This window comes from Peromyscus maniculatus, chromosome 6, assembly GCF_049852395.1.
Source record: "Peromyscus maniculatus bairdii isolate BWxNUB_F1_BW_parent chromosome 6, HU_Pman_BW_mat_3.1, whole genome shotgun sequence".
In the NCBI taxonomy this organism is placed as follows: Eukaryota; Metazoa; Chordata; class Mammalia; order Rodentia; family Cricetidae; genus Peromyscus; species Peromyscus maniculatus.
In genome coordinates this window covers 4,345,817-4,358,080 of record NC_134857.1, presented here as the reverse complement: position 1 = coordinate 4,358,080, position 12,264 = coordinate 4,345,817, and the positions used below count along the sequence as shown (strand labels likewise).

General features: G+C 41.5%; 1 protein-coding gene across 10 annotated transcripts in view; it reads right to left on the bottom strand.

Annotated features, from left to right (window-relative positions):
• The window catches only part of LOC102908704 (ankyrin repeat domain-containing protein 26-like), a 37,274-nt gene extending 34,408 nt beyond the window's left edge, over positions 1-2,866 (bottom strand). For 2 of the 10 annotated variants that reach the window (XM_076573853.1, XM_042278953.2), the window contains exons 1-2: positions 2,761-2,856; positions 280-530 (exon numbers count right to left, since the gene is read on the bottom strand). In XM_076573853.1, the coding sequence (XP_076429968.1) occupies positions 280-403 (124 nt within the window). In that variant the 5' untranslated portion in view covers positions 404-530; positions 2,761-2,856. Of the gene's footprint in view, positions 1-279; positions 531-1,824; positions 1,962-2,760 lie in introns of those variants that run through there. The other 8 variants (XM_076573852.1, XM_076573854.1, XM_076573856.1 and 5 more) reach the window with 8 other exon arrangements.
• Between the last annotated feature and the right edge of the window lie 9,398 nt (positions 2,867-12,264).

The following is a 12,264-nucleotide window of genomic DNA, read 5'->3' as shown; positions in this document are numbered from 1 at the left end:
ATAAGAATAAATGCAGTTTTCCAGGTAGAGACAAACCTGACCTATTCATAGTAAACACTCAAGAGAGAAACAGTGGCCTTAAAAAAGCAGGTGTGCCATTCATTCATGCTGAGGAAAATACAGTAGGAACAATAAAGTTCCTGGCTAACTGTGCATGATTCTCACTCTCCTTACACGTATATAGTGTGCCTCTGACGTGCACTAAGACGCATCAGTGCTCTAGGGAGCTGTGCTAAGCAATGTGCACAGCGGCTGCTGCTGCAGACAAAGCAGACTTACCTTTGCATTCCAGGCTCAGATGTTCAATTAGCTTTAATAGATCTTCATAATTGGGGGAAGGAAACCTGCTGGATGCTGAGGCTGTTTCAGACGATTGGGTTAAATCATCAAACTCTTCCTCCATAGCAGGTGGGTTTTCTTTTTGATCTTTAAAATAAGTCACACCAATTCCAAATGTACTTTAGTATTTTTACCACATTGTATCAGCACAGAAAAGGCAAGTGTCCATCCTTTTAGAAGCACAGAGATTTCTGGAAAGAATTGATGTTTTTGACAGAAGGAAACTACCCATGAGACAATGTTTCTTAATCTCATTTTAAAAGTTAAATGACTTCACATAACAACAGACTCTCTTTTCACCTTATATTTTATAATGTATCTTTTAATATTGCTATATTAGTATACATTAGCAGTACAAAATGAAGGGGTTCATTATGACATTTCCACACATACATATATATACATGTATAATATTCATCCACTCTATACTCTTTTATCCTCTATCCCTTTCCTTCTTTTCCTTCCACATTCCTGGAAGCTTCCCTTTATTTGACAAAAACAAAAAACAAAAAACAAAAAACCATGACTTTGCATTTTATAATGTATTTACAAACTATTGAAAAACAGCAAGGGTGATATACCTGTAATGGAAAGAGCCACATTAAGGGACAAAGGCTAGTATTACTAATAACATAACAAATTTAGACCAAACTTTCAGTCTAAGCAAGAGGAAGACAACATCACCTTCACTGTCAAATAGACAGAAGCCAGGTATTTAGTTGTTATTGTCATTTTTAGTAAAATAAGCTTTCATGAGAATTAAACTCAATTTGGAAAGTATTATTTAAATCCTTATATGGGGGAAATATTTTTTTAACTGACAGCTTTCTCAGGACCTACTTTGCAATTATTATATTTTATTATTCTAAGCACTGGGCATGTGCTGAATTCATTTCAGTCCTCATAGAATTGTGAGGTAGGTTGCACATTAGTTACATTATGAAGAAATGAATTAGAAAGATTCCTGGGGTCCTGGGCTAGCCAGATGGCTTAGCAGGTACATGCACTCACTTGCTGCCAGGCCTGAGGTCATGAGTCCAATCCCCAGAACCCACAGGATGGAAGGGGAGACCTGACTCTACAAGTTGTCCTCTGACCTCCACACATGTGGCATGTGGCAAGCACCTGTCCCTCCATCAACCAGTATAAAAAATAAATAAATAAAAAAGAGAAACACTTGCTTAATTAAGCCACTCAGCAGATCGGTGGCTAAACAAGAATTCGAACCTAGGGATTCTGCCTCCACAGCGTGTGTTTTGTAATATACTGTGAATGTAGTATCTCCAACCGTGTTTAATTTCTTGTTAAAATCAATAATTTCTGAATCTTGCAAATATTTGTGTATGTGCACATGCACATGTTTGTGGTGTATACACATATATGAGCACATGTGAAGGCCAGAGGTCAGTCTGACGGTTTCATATATTGTTCCCTACCTTAATTACTTAAAAATATTTATTTTGTGTGTATGTATGAGTGTTTCACCTGTATGTCGTGTGGGCATCACATGTGTGTGCCTGGTGCCTGCAGAGCCGGAAGAAGGTGTCAGATTCTCTGAAACTGGAGTCAAGGATGATTGTGAGCAACTATGTCAATGCCGAGAACCCAACGTGGGTTTCCTGGAAGAGCAACAAGTGCTGTTAACCATCTCTCCAGCTCCTTTAATCATTTTTTAACTTTACATGTATGTGCGAATGCCCGAATGTAGTCTGTGTACTATGTGCATGCTTGGTGGCTGGAGATCACAAGAGAGCATTGGATCCACTGAACCTGGAGTTACAGGCGGTTGTGAGCCGACAAGAGAATGCTGGGAACCAAACCCCAGTTCTCTGCGGCGACTGCACCAAGTGCTCCTAACTGCTGGTCTCTCTGAACCTGCTACCTATTTTTAAGACTAGACTTAGCCTCTGAGTCTGAGAGCCTCCTACCCAAGCTTTCTAGTGCTGGGACTACAGCAGCATCGCCATGCCTGGTGTTTTTATAAGGGTGCTGGACCCAAACTCAGGCCTTTACGCTTGACAAGCAAACACTTGACCTACCGAGTAGTACCCCCACCCCCGAATCTTGAAAATATTTTAAAAAATAAAGTAACAATAAATATAGGCAATTTGTGGAAGCTCACTTTCTCCCCAACCCCAAAGAAATTCCTCAATGGGCATGTTTTTATCTGCTTACGCATGCACCTACAAACACTCATCGTACAATCCAAGTTAGTGACACCTTTGGTACTTTGGATCGTGTAGTCTATGATAGAGTTACTTTTTTATTACACATTAACACCCCCCCCTTCCCTTAGAGTCTGAACAATGGTTAAACTGATACGCCTGCATCTTACAGTGACTGACGAAATCAAAAGTTTGAATTCATTTTAGTGCACTTTATAAGTTTTTCCAAAACCATATAGCAGCTCATATTTCTCACCTCTTCACCAAAAAACACAAGAGCTCACAGTGGCTTCTAGCCCGGTCCTCCCGCCGGGAGAGTTCAACCGTCCTGTGATGGCTGGGGGAGGCGGGGGCTGGCGGAGGGTGGGCTATGGCTGGGCGCAGAGGCCTCTGGGAGTTCCGGGCAAGGTTTGTCATGTGGTCCTTGGTAGTTGCTGCATCCGGTGTTGCAAGGAGATTAAATACATCAAGTTTGTGAAAATTCTTCAGTGTTTTTTTGTTAATACAGATATTCACTGCATGGGACTATTGTTTCTGTATATACTTGAGCTGTGTGTATGAAATTGTTAGTTTTTTTTTTTTTAGCACCAAGCAGTATAGTGTTTTTTGCTAATTTCTTAGTGTGATTTTTAACAAATAAAAAAATAATTGAAATAATTCCATTTATTGGCATATTATAGTGGAATAAATCTAGAAATCAGCAACAAGAATAACTATAGAAACTTAAAAACACAAACTGGAACAATATACATTCAGAATAAATAGTAGTTCTTGAAGAAAGCAGGGAAGAAGTTTTAAAAATTCTAGAGTTAAATGAAAATGAAAACAGAAGCAGATACAGAACAGTCAGTTCTAGGTGAAAAGCTCATAGCTGTGGTTGCCCATACTGGAAAAAAAAAAAAGAAATCTCTAACGACTTAATGTTCCTCCAGATCAATGGTTCTTAACCTGTGGGTCGTGACCTCTCTGGGGGTTGAATGATGACCTTTTCACAGGGTCACCTAAGACCATCTGAAAATAGATATTTGCATTACAATTCATAAGAATAGCAAAACTACAGTTATGAAGTAGCAATGAAAATAACTTTGTGGTTGGGTCACTACGACATGAGGAACTGTGTTAAAGAACACAGCTTTAGGAAGGTTGAGAACCGCTGCTTCAGGTCCTACAAACACAAGACAATACTTAAAAGGTAGAAGCAAGAGACTGGGGTGTCCTTTTCCTGATTCCATAGTGATTTTGAAGCTAGGCTGAGCTCCATGAGAGGCTGTATCGAAAGCAACAAGAAAACAAACAATAGAAACATAAGGAAAAGCAGAAACTAGCAGAATGAAAGTAGTAAAGATTAGGGCAGAAATTAATGAAGCACAAATGAAAAGAACAAAATCAAAGGATCAGTAAACGCAGATTTGGTTCTTTGAGAATATAAACAAGATTGAGAAGCCCTTCATCAAACCAACCAAAAAAGGAAAAGCTCCATTAATACAATTCGATATAAAAAGGATGACACCACAGTAGACACTAATGAAATCCAAAGTTGTTGTTTTCAACTTGACACAAGTTAGAATTATTGCCAGAAGAGGGAACCACAATTGAGAAAATGCCGTCATAATATAGGTCTGTAATTAAGCCTGGGAGGCATTTTCTTCATTAGTCCCAGCTCACAGGAGGTGGTACCACCCAAGGGCAGGCTGTCCTGGGTGGTGTAAGAGAGCAGGTTGAGCAAGCCAGTAAGCAGCACTCCTTTATGGCCTCCACGTCAGCTCCTGCCTAGAGGTTCCCGCCTTAACTTCCTGTTCTGACTTCCCTGGGAGATGGACTACAAGGAGTAAGTTGGAATAAACCTTTTCCTCCCTGAGTTGCTTTTGAGCATGGTGTTTTATCACAGCAATAGAAACCCTAACTGAGACACTTAGTCTCTTTAAAATACACAAAATATATCTAAAAAACAAAAAAACCCTAAAGTCTCTCTTTTTTATGGTACAAAAATTTATTAGTGCTATGTAAATTTTTCTTTTTCTTTTTTTTTTTAAGATTTATTTATTTATTATGTATACATTGTTCTGTCTATACATATCCCCACAGGCCAGAAGAAGGCACCAGATCTCATTACAGATGGTTGTGAGCCACCATGTGGTTGCTGGGAATTGAACTCAGGACCTTTGGAAGAGCAAGCAGTGCTCTTAACCTCTGAGCCATCTCTCCAGCCCGTAAATTTTTCATTTATTAAATTTATTACTAAATATTTGTTTCTATTGTTTAATTTAATTTAAATCATTTTTCATATGTTTTGATAATGTTTTCCCTTCCCCCAGTTCCTTCAAGATCATCATCTTCCTACTCACCCAATTTTATGTTCTTTTTCCATTTAAAACAAATAAAAAAATAAGAAACATACAAAGCAACCCACAAATACAGAAATCAAAATAAATAAGCGAACAACCAATAAGACAAAAAAAGCCCAAACAAAGCCATATGAGACAAAAGTTGACAAAAATAACCATTTAGTTCATTGTGTGTTGGCCAACCACTCCTGAGCTTAGAACCTACCATGAAATCTGAATAATATATCCAGTGAGACTTCACTGAAGAAAACTGATTTGTCCTTCACAGGTGGGTCTCAGCTGCTGGTAACTTCTTGGTGAGGAGTGGGATGTCTGCTTCCCCCTCTCAGTGCAGGGACTCTATCTAGCTTGAGTCTCTGTAGGCCTTGTATGTGCTGCTACAGTCTGTTCATACATGTGTACTCCTGTTGTGTCTACAGCACACTTTTTTTTAATGACCCATCACCTCTGGCCTACAGACAATCTGATGGAGGCATTTTCTCAATTGAGGCCCCTCTTTTCAGATAACTCTAGCTTCTGTCAAATTTTAAAAAATCACTAAAAAATAGAAACAAATGAAAAACCTATTTGTAGTAATACTTTCTCATTGGGACTGCCAGCCTGCAAATAATGACAAGGAGACTTTTTATTAATTATAAAAGTTTGGCCTTAGCTTATGCTTGTTCCTAAGTAGTTCTTGTAACTTAAATCAACCCATATTTTTTTAAATCTATGTTCTTCCATGAGATTTGTGACCTCATTTCCATACTGCCCATCCTGCTTCCTTTGTGTCTGGCTGGTGACTCTGTCTTTCCTCTTCCCAGGGTTCTCTCTTTGCCCAGAACTTCCACCTATACCCTCCTGCCTAGCTATTGGCCAGTCAGCTTTTTATTACACCAATCACAGCAATACATCTTCACACATTGTACAAATATCCCACAACATGAAGTTGTCAAAGTTAAAAATAGAAGATAAAAATTAAACAAAATATTCAAAAACTAAATTTATCAACACACTAAAAAAAAAATCCATACACTATGACCAAGTTGCTTTCATTCCAGAGATACAAGGGTAGTTCAAAATATACAAAACAACAAATGAAGTATATAGTTACTCTCAAGTACAAAAATCATATAATCATTTGAATAGCTATAGAAGAGAACTTTGAAAAATATAACATTTCTTTATAAGTCTTAAAGAAAATATCAGCAAGAGAAACATACTTCAACGTAGTAAATGCTATATACAGCAAACATGTTAAATGAGAAAATACTGAAATCATTTTCTCTAAAATCAGCAACGAGTCAGTGACATACTCTTTCAACTCTTACTCAACATAATGTTGAGGTTTTAGAAAAAGCAGTGAGGCAAGAGAATGACATTAAAGGGAGACAAATAGAAAAGGAAGTAAAATTACCTCTACTTGCAGAAAATATGATCCTATACTTTAAAAATCCTCAGGACTCTAACAGAAAATTCTTTCATTTGCTAAGCACTTTCAGCAAAGTAGCAGGATACAAAACCAATATAAGAAACCAGTGAGGGTTTTTCTTTTGAAAAGCCTTTTTATTTATTGAAAATTTCATTCAATACATTTTGATCACATTCTTTCTCTTCTTCCAACTCCTTCCAGATTCCCCTACCATGCTATGTACCCAATTGCATATTCTTTCTTCCTTAAAACAAACACAAAACCATGGAGTCTGGTTTGTGTTGGCTGACTACTCCTGAGCAGGGGGCCTGTTCTGGAGTGTGGATGACATACCATCATCAAGTCACTGAAGAAAATGGATTTTCCCTCTAACAGCAGCTATCAATTGCAGATGGCTTCTTTATGCCCACTTCCCTATTTCTGTGCTGAGACTTTGTCTGGCTTGAGCTTGGGCAGGTCTTATGCATGCTGACACAATTTATGTGCATCAGTCCTTGGAGTTGTTCACCACCTCTGGCTCTTACAGTCTTTCCACTTCATTTTACACATAGATCTCTGAACCTTGAGGGGAGGGGTTTGATAAAGACATCCCATTTAGGGCTGAGGGCTCCAAAGTCTCTCACTCTCTGCATGTTGTCCACTCTCTTTCTTAATTTCCATCTCTGTAAGCTGCTTCTCTGGTGAAAGTTGAGTGATGGATACAGCTATATGATCTATGGATATAGCAATATGTCATTGAGTAGTTTTATTACTATGTTCATTTAACTGTATAACAGTCGTAAGTTTGTGACCCATCTAGTCTCACATTCTTGGCCTGATTCACAGTGTCAGATATGGGTTACATATAATGAAACAGTTCTTAAATCCAATCCCAAACTGGTTGAATCTGCAGATTGTTTTTGATAAGATGACTGTTTTAATAATATTTATCCTTCTAATCCATGAGCATTTCCATCTTCTGATATCTTCAATTTCTTTCTTTTTTCCTGTTTTTTCAAGACAGGATTTCTCTGTAGCATTGAAGCCTGTCCTGGAACGCACTCTGTAGACCAAGCTGGCCTCGAACTTACAGAGATATGTCTGCTCCTGCCTCCCAACTGCTGGGATTAAAAGCCTGTGACACTACTGACCAGCTGACATCTTCAATTTCTTTTTCAGTGTTTTAGAGTTTCACTGTGCAAGTATTTCACTTCTTTTCTTCAAAAGAAAAAGAGATCCAAATTAATAAAATTAGAAATGAAAAGAGACATTACAACAAACACTAAGTAAAGATAAAAATCTGTATTCCAACAAACTTGAAAATCTAAAAGAAGTGGATGCATTTCTAGACTTTAACCCTAATTCTAATCTAACCCTAACCTAATACTAATACCCTAATAATAGCACCTTTAAAACCTTAACCCATAAAGGTTATGGATTAGGACCCTGTCTTAGATAGGGTTTTTATTGCTGTGGAGAGATACCATGACCACAGCAATTCTTATAAAGAAAACATTTAATTGGGATGGCTTGCTTACAGTTTCAGAGGTTCAGTCCACTATCATCATGGAGGGGAGCATGGTAGCACATAAGCAGACTTGGTGCTGGAGCTGAGAGTGCTACATCTCACAGGCAACAGGAAGTCAACTGACTGTCACACTGAGGGAAGCTTGAGAAGAAGACCTCAAAGCCTGCCCCCACAGTGACACACTTCCTCCAATAAGGACATACCTCCTAATAGTGACACTCCCTTTGCGGGCCAGTTTCTTTCAAACCGCCACAGACCCCTAACCCTCTAACTCCAACCCTCTAACCCTCTAACCTTCTAACCCTAATTAACCCTAATGCTAACTCTCTAACTCTTATTCCGGAGAGGAGCAAAGGCAATTGGAAATTCCCAGCCCCAAGTCAGCCATTGCCTTCAGGAGCCTGATCACAAAAACTTAAACCTGTCAACTGTAATTTATGCCTTCAAGAAGTGAAATTCCAGCTGGCAGGTTTTGCTTCTGCCTGGAAAGCCTACTTCCTTACCTACTGGCCCCATCTTGTGGTTTAGAGTATAAAAGGAAAATGTAAATTAGACTCAGAATGAAGCCTTCCGGGAGCTATGCTGGCTTCAGTCCAGTAGTGACATTTCTCTTCCATTTGCATCAGTATCACGGTGCTGTTTACAGAGAGATTCCAGCAACACAGGAAAGCAGGTGGATTTCTGTGTCAGAGACCAGCCTAGTCTACACAGTGAGTTCCATGCCAGCTGGGGCTACACAGTGAGACCCTTCTAAAATCAAACAAAAACAAAATCTCTGTTGAAGATTTGTATAAAGAATCTTTCATTTCCTTCTCATGCTCTTTCATGTGTTGTTCAAGAAATGCAGAGCAAAGTACTGTTTTTGTTTTTTTTTTTTTTTTAGGAACAGGCACAGATTCAGACACATACAGAGACACAGAAGAGACATCTGCAATAGAGACAGAGCAGATCACACACACACACACACACACAGAGAGAGAGAGAGAGAGAGAGAGACAGACAGACAGACAGACAGACAGACAAAGACAGAGAGACAGACACTCAGAGACTTCTCTGTAGTTATCTCTAACTGATTAACTGATGTACTATGATGCTAACATGAGATCTTGGAAACAAAAGAGGAGAAGCGATGGTTTGATATGCCTGTGTCAAGTTGACAAGGAGTCAGTTGTGCTTGCTAGTTTGTCAACTTGACACAAACCAAGATCACCTGAGAAGAGGTAACTTCGACGGAGAAAACGCCTCCATCAGGTTGGCCTGTCGGCAAATCTGTGGGGGAACTTTCTTGATTAATGATGGATGGCCTGCTTAAGTTCCTGCCTTGGCTTCATTTAGTGAAGAACAGTGATTAGGACACATAAGACAAACACTTTCTTCCCCGAGTTACCTTTTACCAGTGTTTTATCACCAATAGAAGACCAGACTAAGGCAATGATGATCAATTAATCTTCTAATACTACTTCTCAACTGATGGTGGGCAGTCTCTTAGGAAAACCCCCAAACTCCCTACTTCATCCTTTGAAGAGGAGGCTTCATATTTCCAGTAATAATAATTAGCTGGAAGACCTGTCATAAGGAGTTTGAAACCATTAGATTTCCAAGAAGACATAAATCTTACAAGATTAAAATGCAAGGTTTAAGCAAGAGTAACAGTGTCAATCAGTGACCACAGGAAGGATGAGAGCAAGGACAGCCACAGCCATGCTTATTTTAGAGGAATCATCCCTTGGGCGTGCATCACTTGGATTGTGTTCTTTTTAAATCGCATTGGTAATTGTGGTAGTTATTGGGGCCAGTTCACCCATACCCGTCAATAGGTCAGCTCTGCTGAGCTGCCCAAGCAGGGAGCAGGGCCGGCTTTCCTGAGTGCAGCGGAGTGCTGCAGTTGGTAATGGGGAGGGTCAGCACCCTCATCTGCTGCAGGTGCCTGGGGTGAGGGGTAAGGAGGGACATCTCTCCCCCGTCCACACCGACAGTTGACAGACTAGCAGTGGAGACAGCTCTCCCAAGCTCACATCTTCGGGGCTGGCTCACCCACACCTCCAGGGCCAGCTCTGCCGTGCTGTCCAGATGAGGTGCAGGCTCCATTCTCCTGAGTGTTGCAGCTGGTAAAGGGGAGGCTCAGCTCCCTTGCCAGCTGAGGGCAGCAGGGGCAAGTGGGAAGGGCATCTTTCCCTCACTCCCACCACCACATCTAAGAAGAGGAAGGTGGTACCAGATATGCCCACTAACGTCCTCAGGGCTGGCTCACCTGTGCCCTTGTCAATGCTACTGTGTTGCCCAGGTGAGGCTCAGGGTCTGCTCTCATGAGTGCTGCAGCTGATGAGGTGTTGGAGCAAGTCTCCCACCTGCTGCTGGTAGCGAGGGAAGAAGGGCATCTTTCCTTTGCCCATGCCAACACAAGCAGGTAGGTAAGACCTGCTTTCCCATTCTCACGCCCTCGGGGCCAGCTCACCCATGGCCCTGCAAACAGGGTCAGCTCTACTGTGCTGCCCAGGTGAGGTATAGGACCCTCTCTCCTGAGTGCTGTAACCAGTGAGGGGCAGCCCAGACCTCCCTAGTGTTGTAGCCTGTGAAGGGCCAGGCCAACTCTGTACAACCCTATCCTCTCGGCCTTCCTTGGTATCGGAGCCATGTACATCAACAGAGACTACTGCTGAATCAGAGCCATGAACGCAGACATGGGCCCCAGCAGCAGTCCAGGACCAAGACATCACCATAGCCTTTGGTGGTAATGAAGCCACCCACCTCAGCCTGTTCCTCACTTATTTTGCCTCTTCAGATATGCCCCTGTTCACAGGATATGAACCATCTGGAAGCATTACAGCTCTGGAGGGAAAGGTATCCTGACTTATCAGGAAGCCAGGTTATACTTAGAGCTGCCATAAGACTGCTCTGGAGGCTGGAGTCACAATAGGACAGCTTAGCCTTGAGGGAAAGGTACCTAACTTGCAGGGAAGTCAAGTGATATCTGAAGCTGGGGTGCGGTGGGGGATGGTCTACCCACAGGATATAGCAATCCTGCTCATCTCCTGGACAGAGCCCTTATAGCTGAGCTTTGCTTCCCCCTCCCCTCTAAAGGGGGCTTCCCAGCAGAGCTCTGCTTCTCTCTGGCCTGAGATGTTGCTTCTGCTTCATTCTGCTAAAGGGGAAACCCGAGCAGAAATGTAGCAATCTCCTCTGACTCTGGCAAAAATTTGTTACTTTTTTCTGCTCCGCCTTGCTCAGCCCGCTTAAGGAAAAGTCTGTCTCAGCAAGGTTCTTTTGTTCTTGTGCACCTTGCCCAGCCCCCATAAGGGCATGTCTCAGCAAGGTTTTTCCTGCTCAGTCCCCTAGGGGAACATCTCATCAAGGTTATTCTATTCTGCGCAGGCAAATGAAGATCTTCACCCAAGACTTTTTTAAGAAAGAGATTTATTTGGGAAGGAGGCATCCAGGAGAGTGGCTGCCTCTGGCAGTGTGGGAAAGGACAGCACCCAACTGAACAGGCAGAGGGGCTTATTTATATAGGGCTTCTTAGGATTGAACTTTCTCCATGGAGAAGGTTTTCTGCTCAAGGGTTGGTTAGTTTTCCTGTCCAGGGATTGGTTAGTTTTGTTGGTCAGGAGCTGAGATGGCTTTGATTTCAGGTCCAAACTGTGTTTCTTTCACTTGTCCTTTTTAGTCTTTTGGCTCTAATTTTAGGGCCAGGGTGTATTTCTTTCACTGGCTCTGATTCTAGGGACAAAGTGTGTTTCTTTGGCACTGGTTTTAGGGTCAGGGCATATTTCTTAGGTTCTAGGTTCAGGGCTAAAGCACTTCTTTCACTGGTTCAGGTCTCAGATTCAGGGTGCTTTTCTTTCACTAGCTCTGGTAGGTTTCTTTGGCTGGTTCCTTTTCCCTACAATCTCTCTCCTCCCCTTGTGTGTGCGTGCGCGCGTGTGCATGTGCGTGTGTGTTTCCCTTCTTTCCATTTTGCTAGTCTGAGATTATTTACTTCTTGTGTTCTCATTCTCAGGTCCTCAGGGACAGCTTGCCCATTCCCCTGCAAACAGGGTCAGCTCTATCGTGCTGCCCAGGTGAGGTATAGGACCCTCTCTCCTGAGTGCTGTAGCTGGTGAGGGGCAGGCCAGATGTAGTTAACCTCTTTAGGTTGGAGTTTTCCTTCTAGCACCTCCTATAGGGTTGGATTTGTAAATTGATATTGATTAAATTTGGATTTATAATGGAATGTTTCTTCTCTCCATCTATGGTGATTGAAAGTTTTGCAGGGTATAGTAATCTGGCCTAGCATCTGTGGTCTCTTAGAGTCTGCAGCACATCTGCCCAGGCCCTTCTGGCTTTTAGAGTCTCCATTGAGAAGTCTGGTATAATTTTAATAGGTCTGCTTTTATGTATTGCTTAACCTTTTCCCCTTGGAGCTTTTAATATTCTTTCTTAGTTCTGTATGTTTACTGTTTGGATTATTGTGTGCTGAGGGGACTTTCTTTTCTGATCCAATCACTTTGGTTTCCTGTA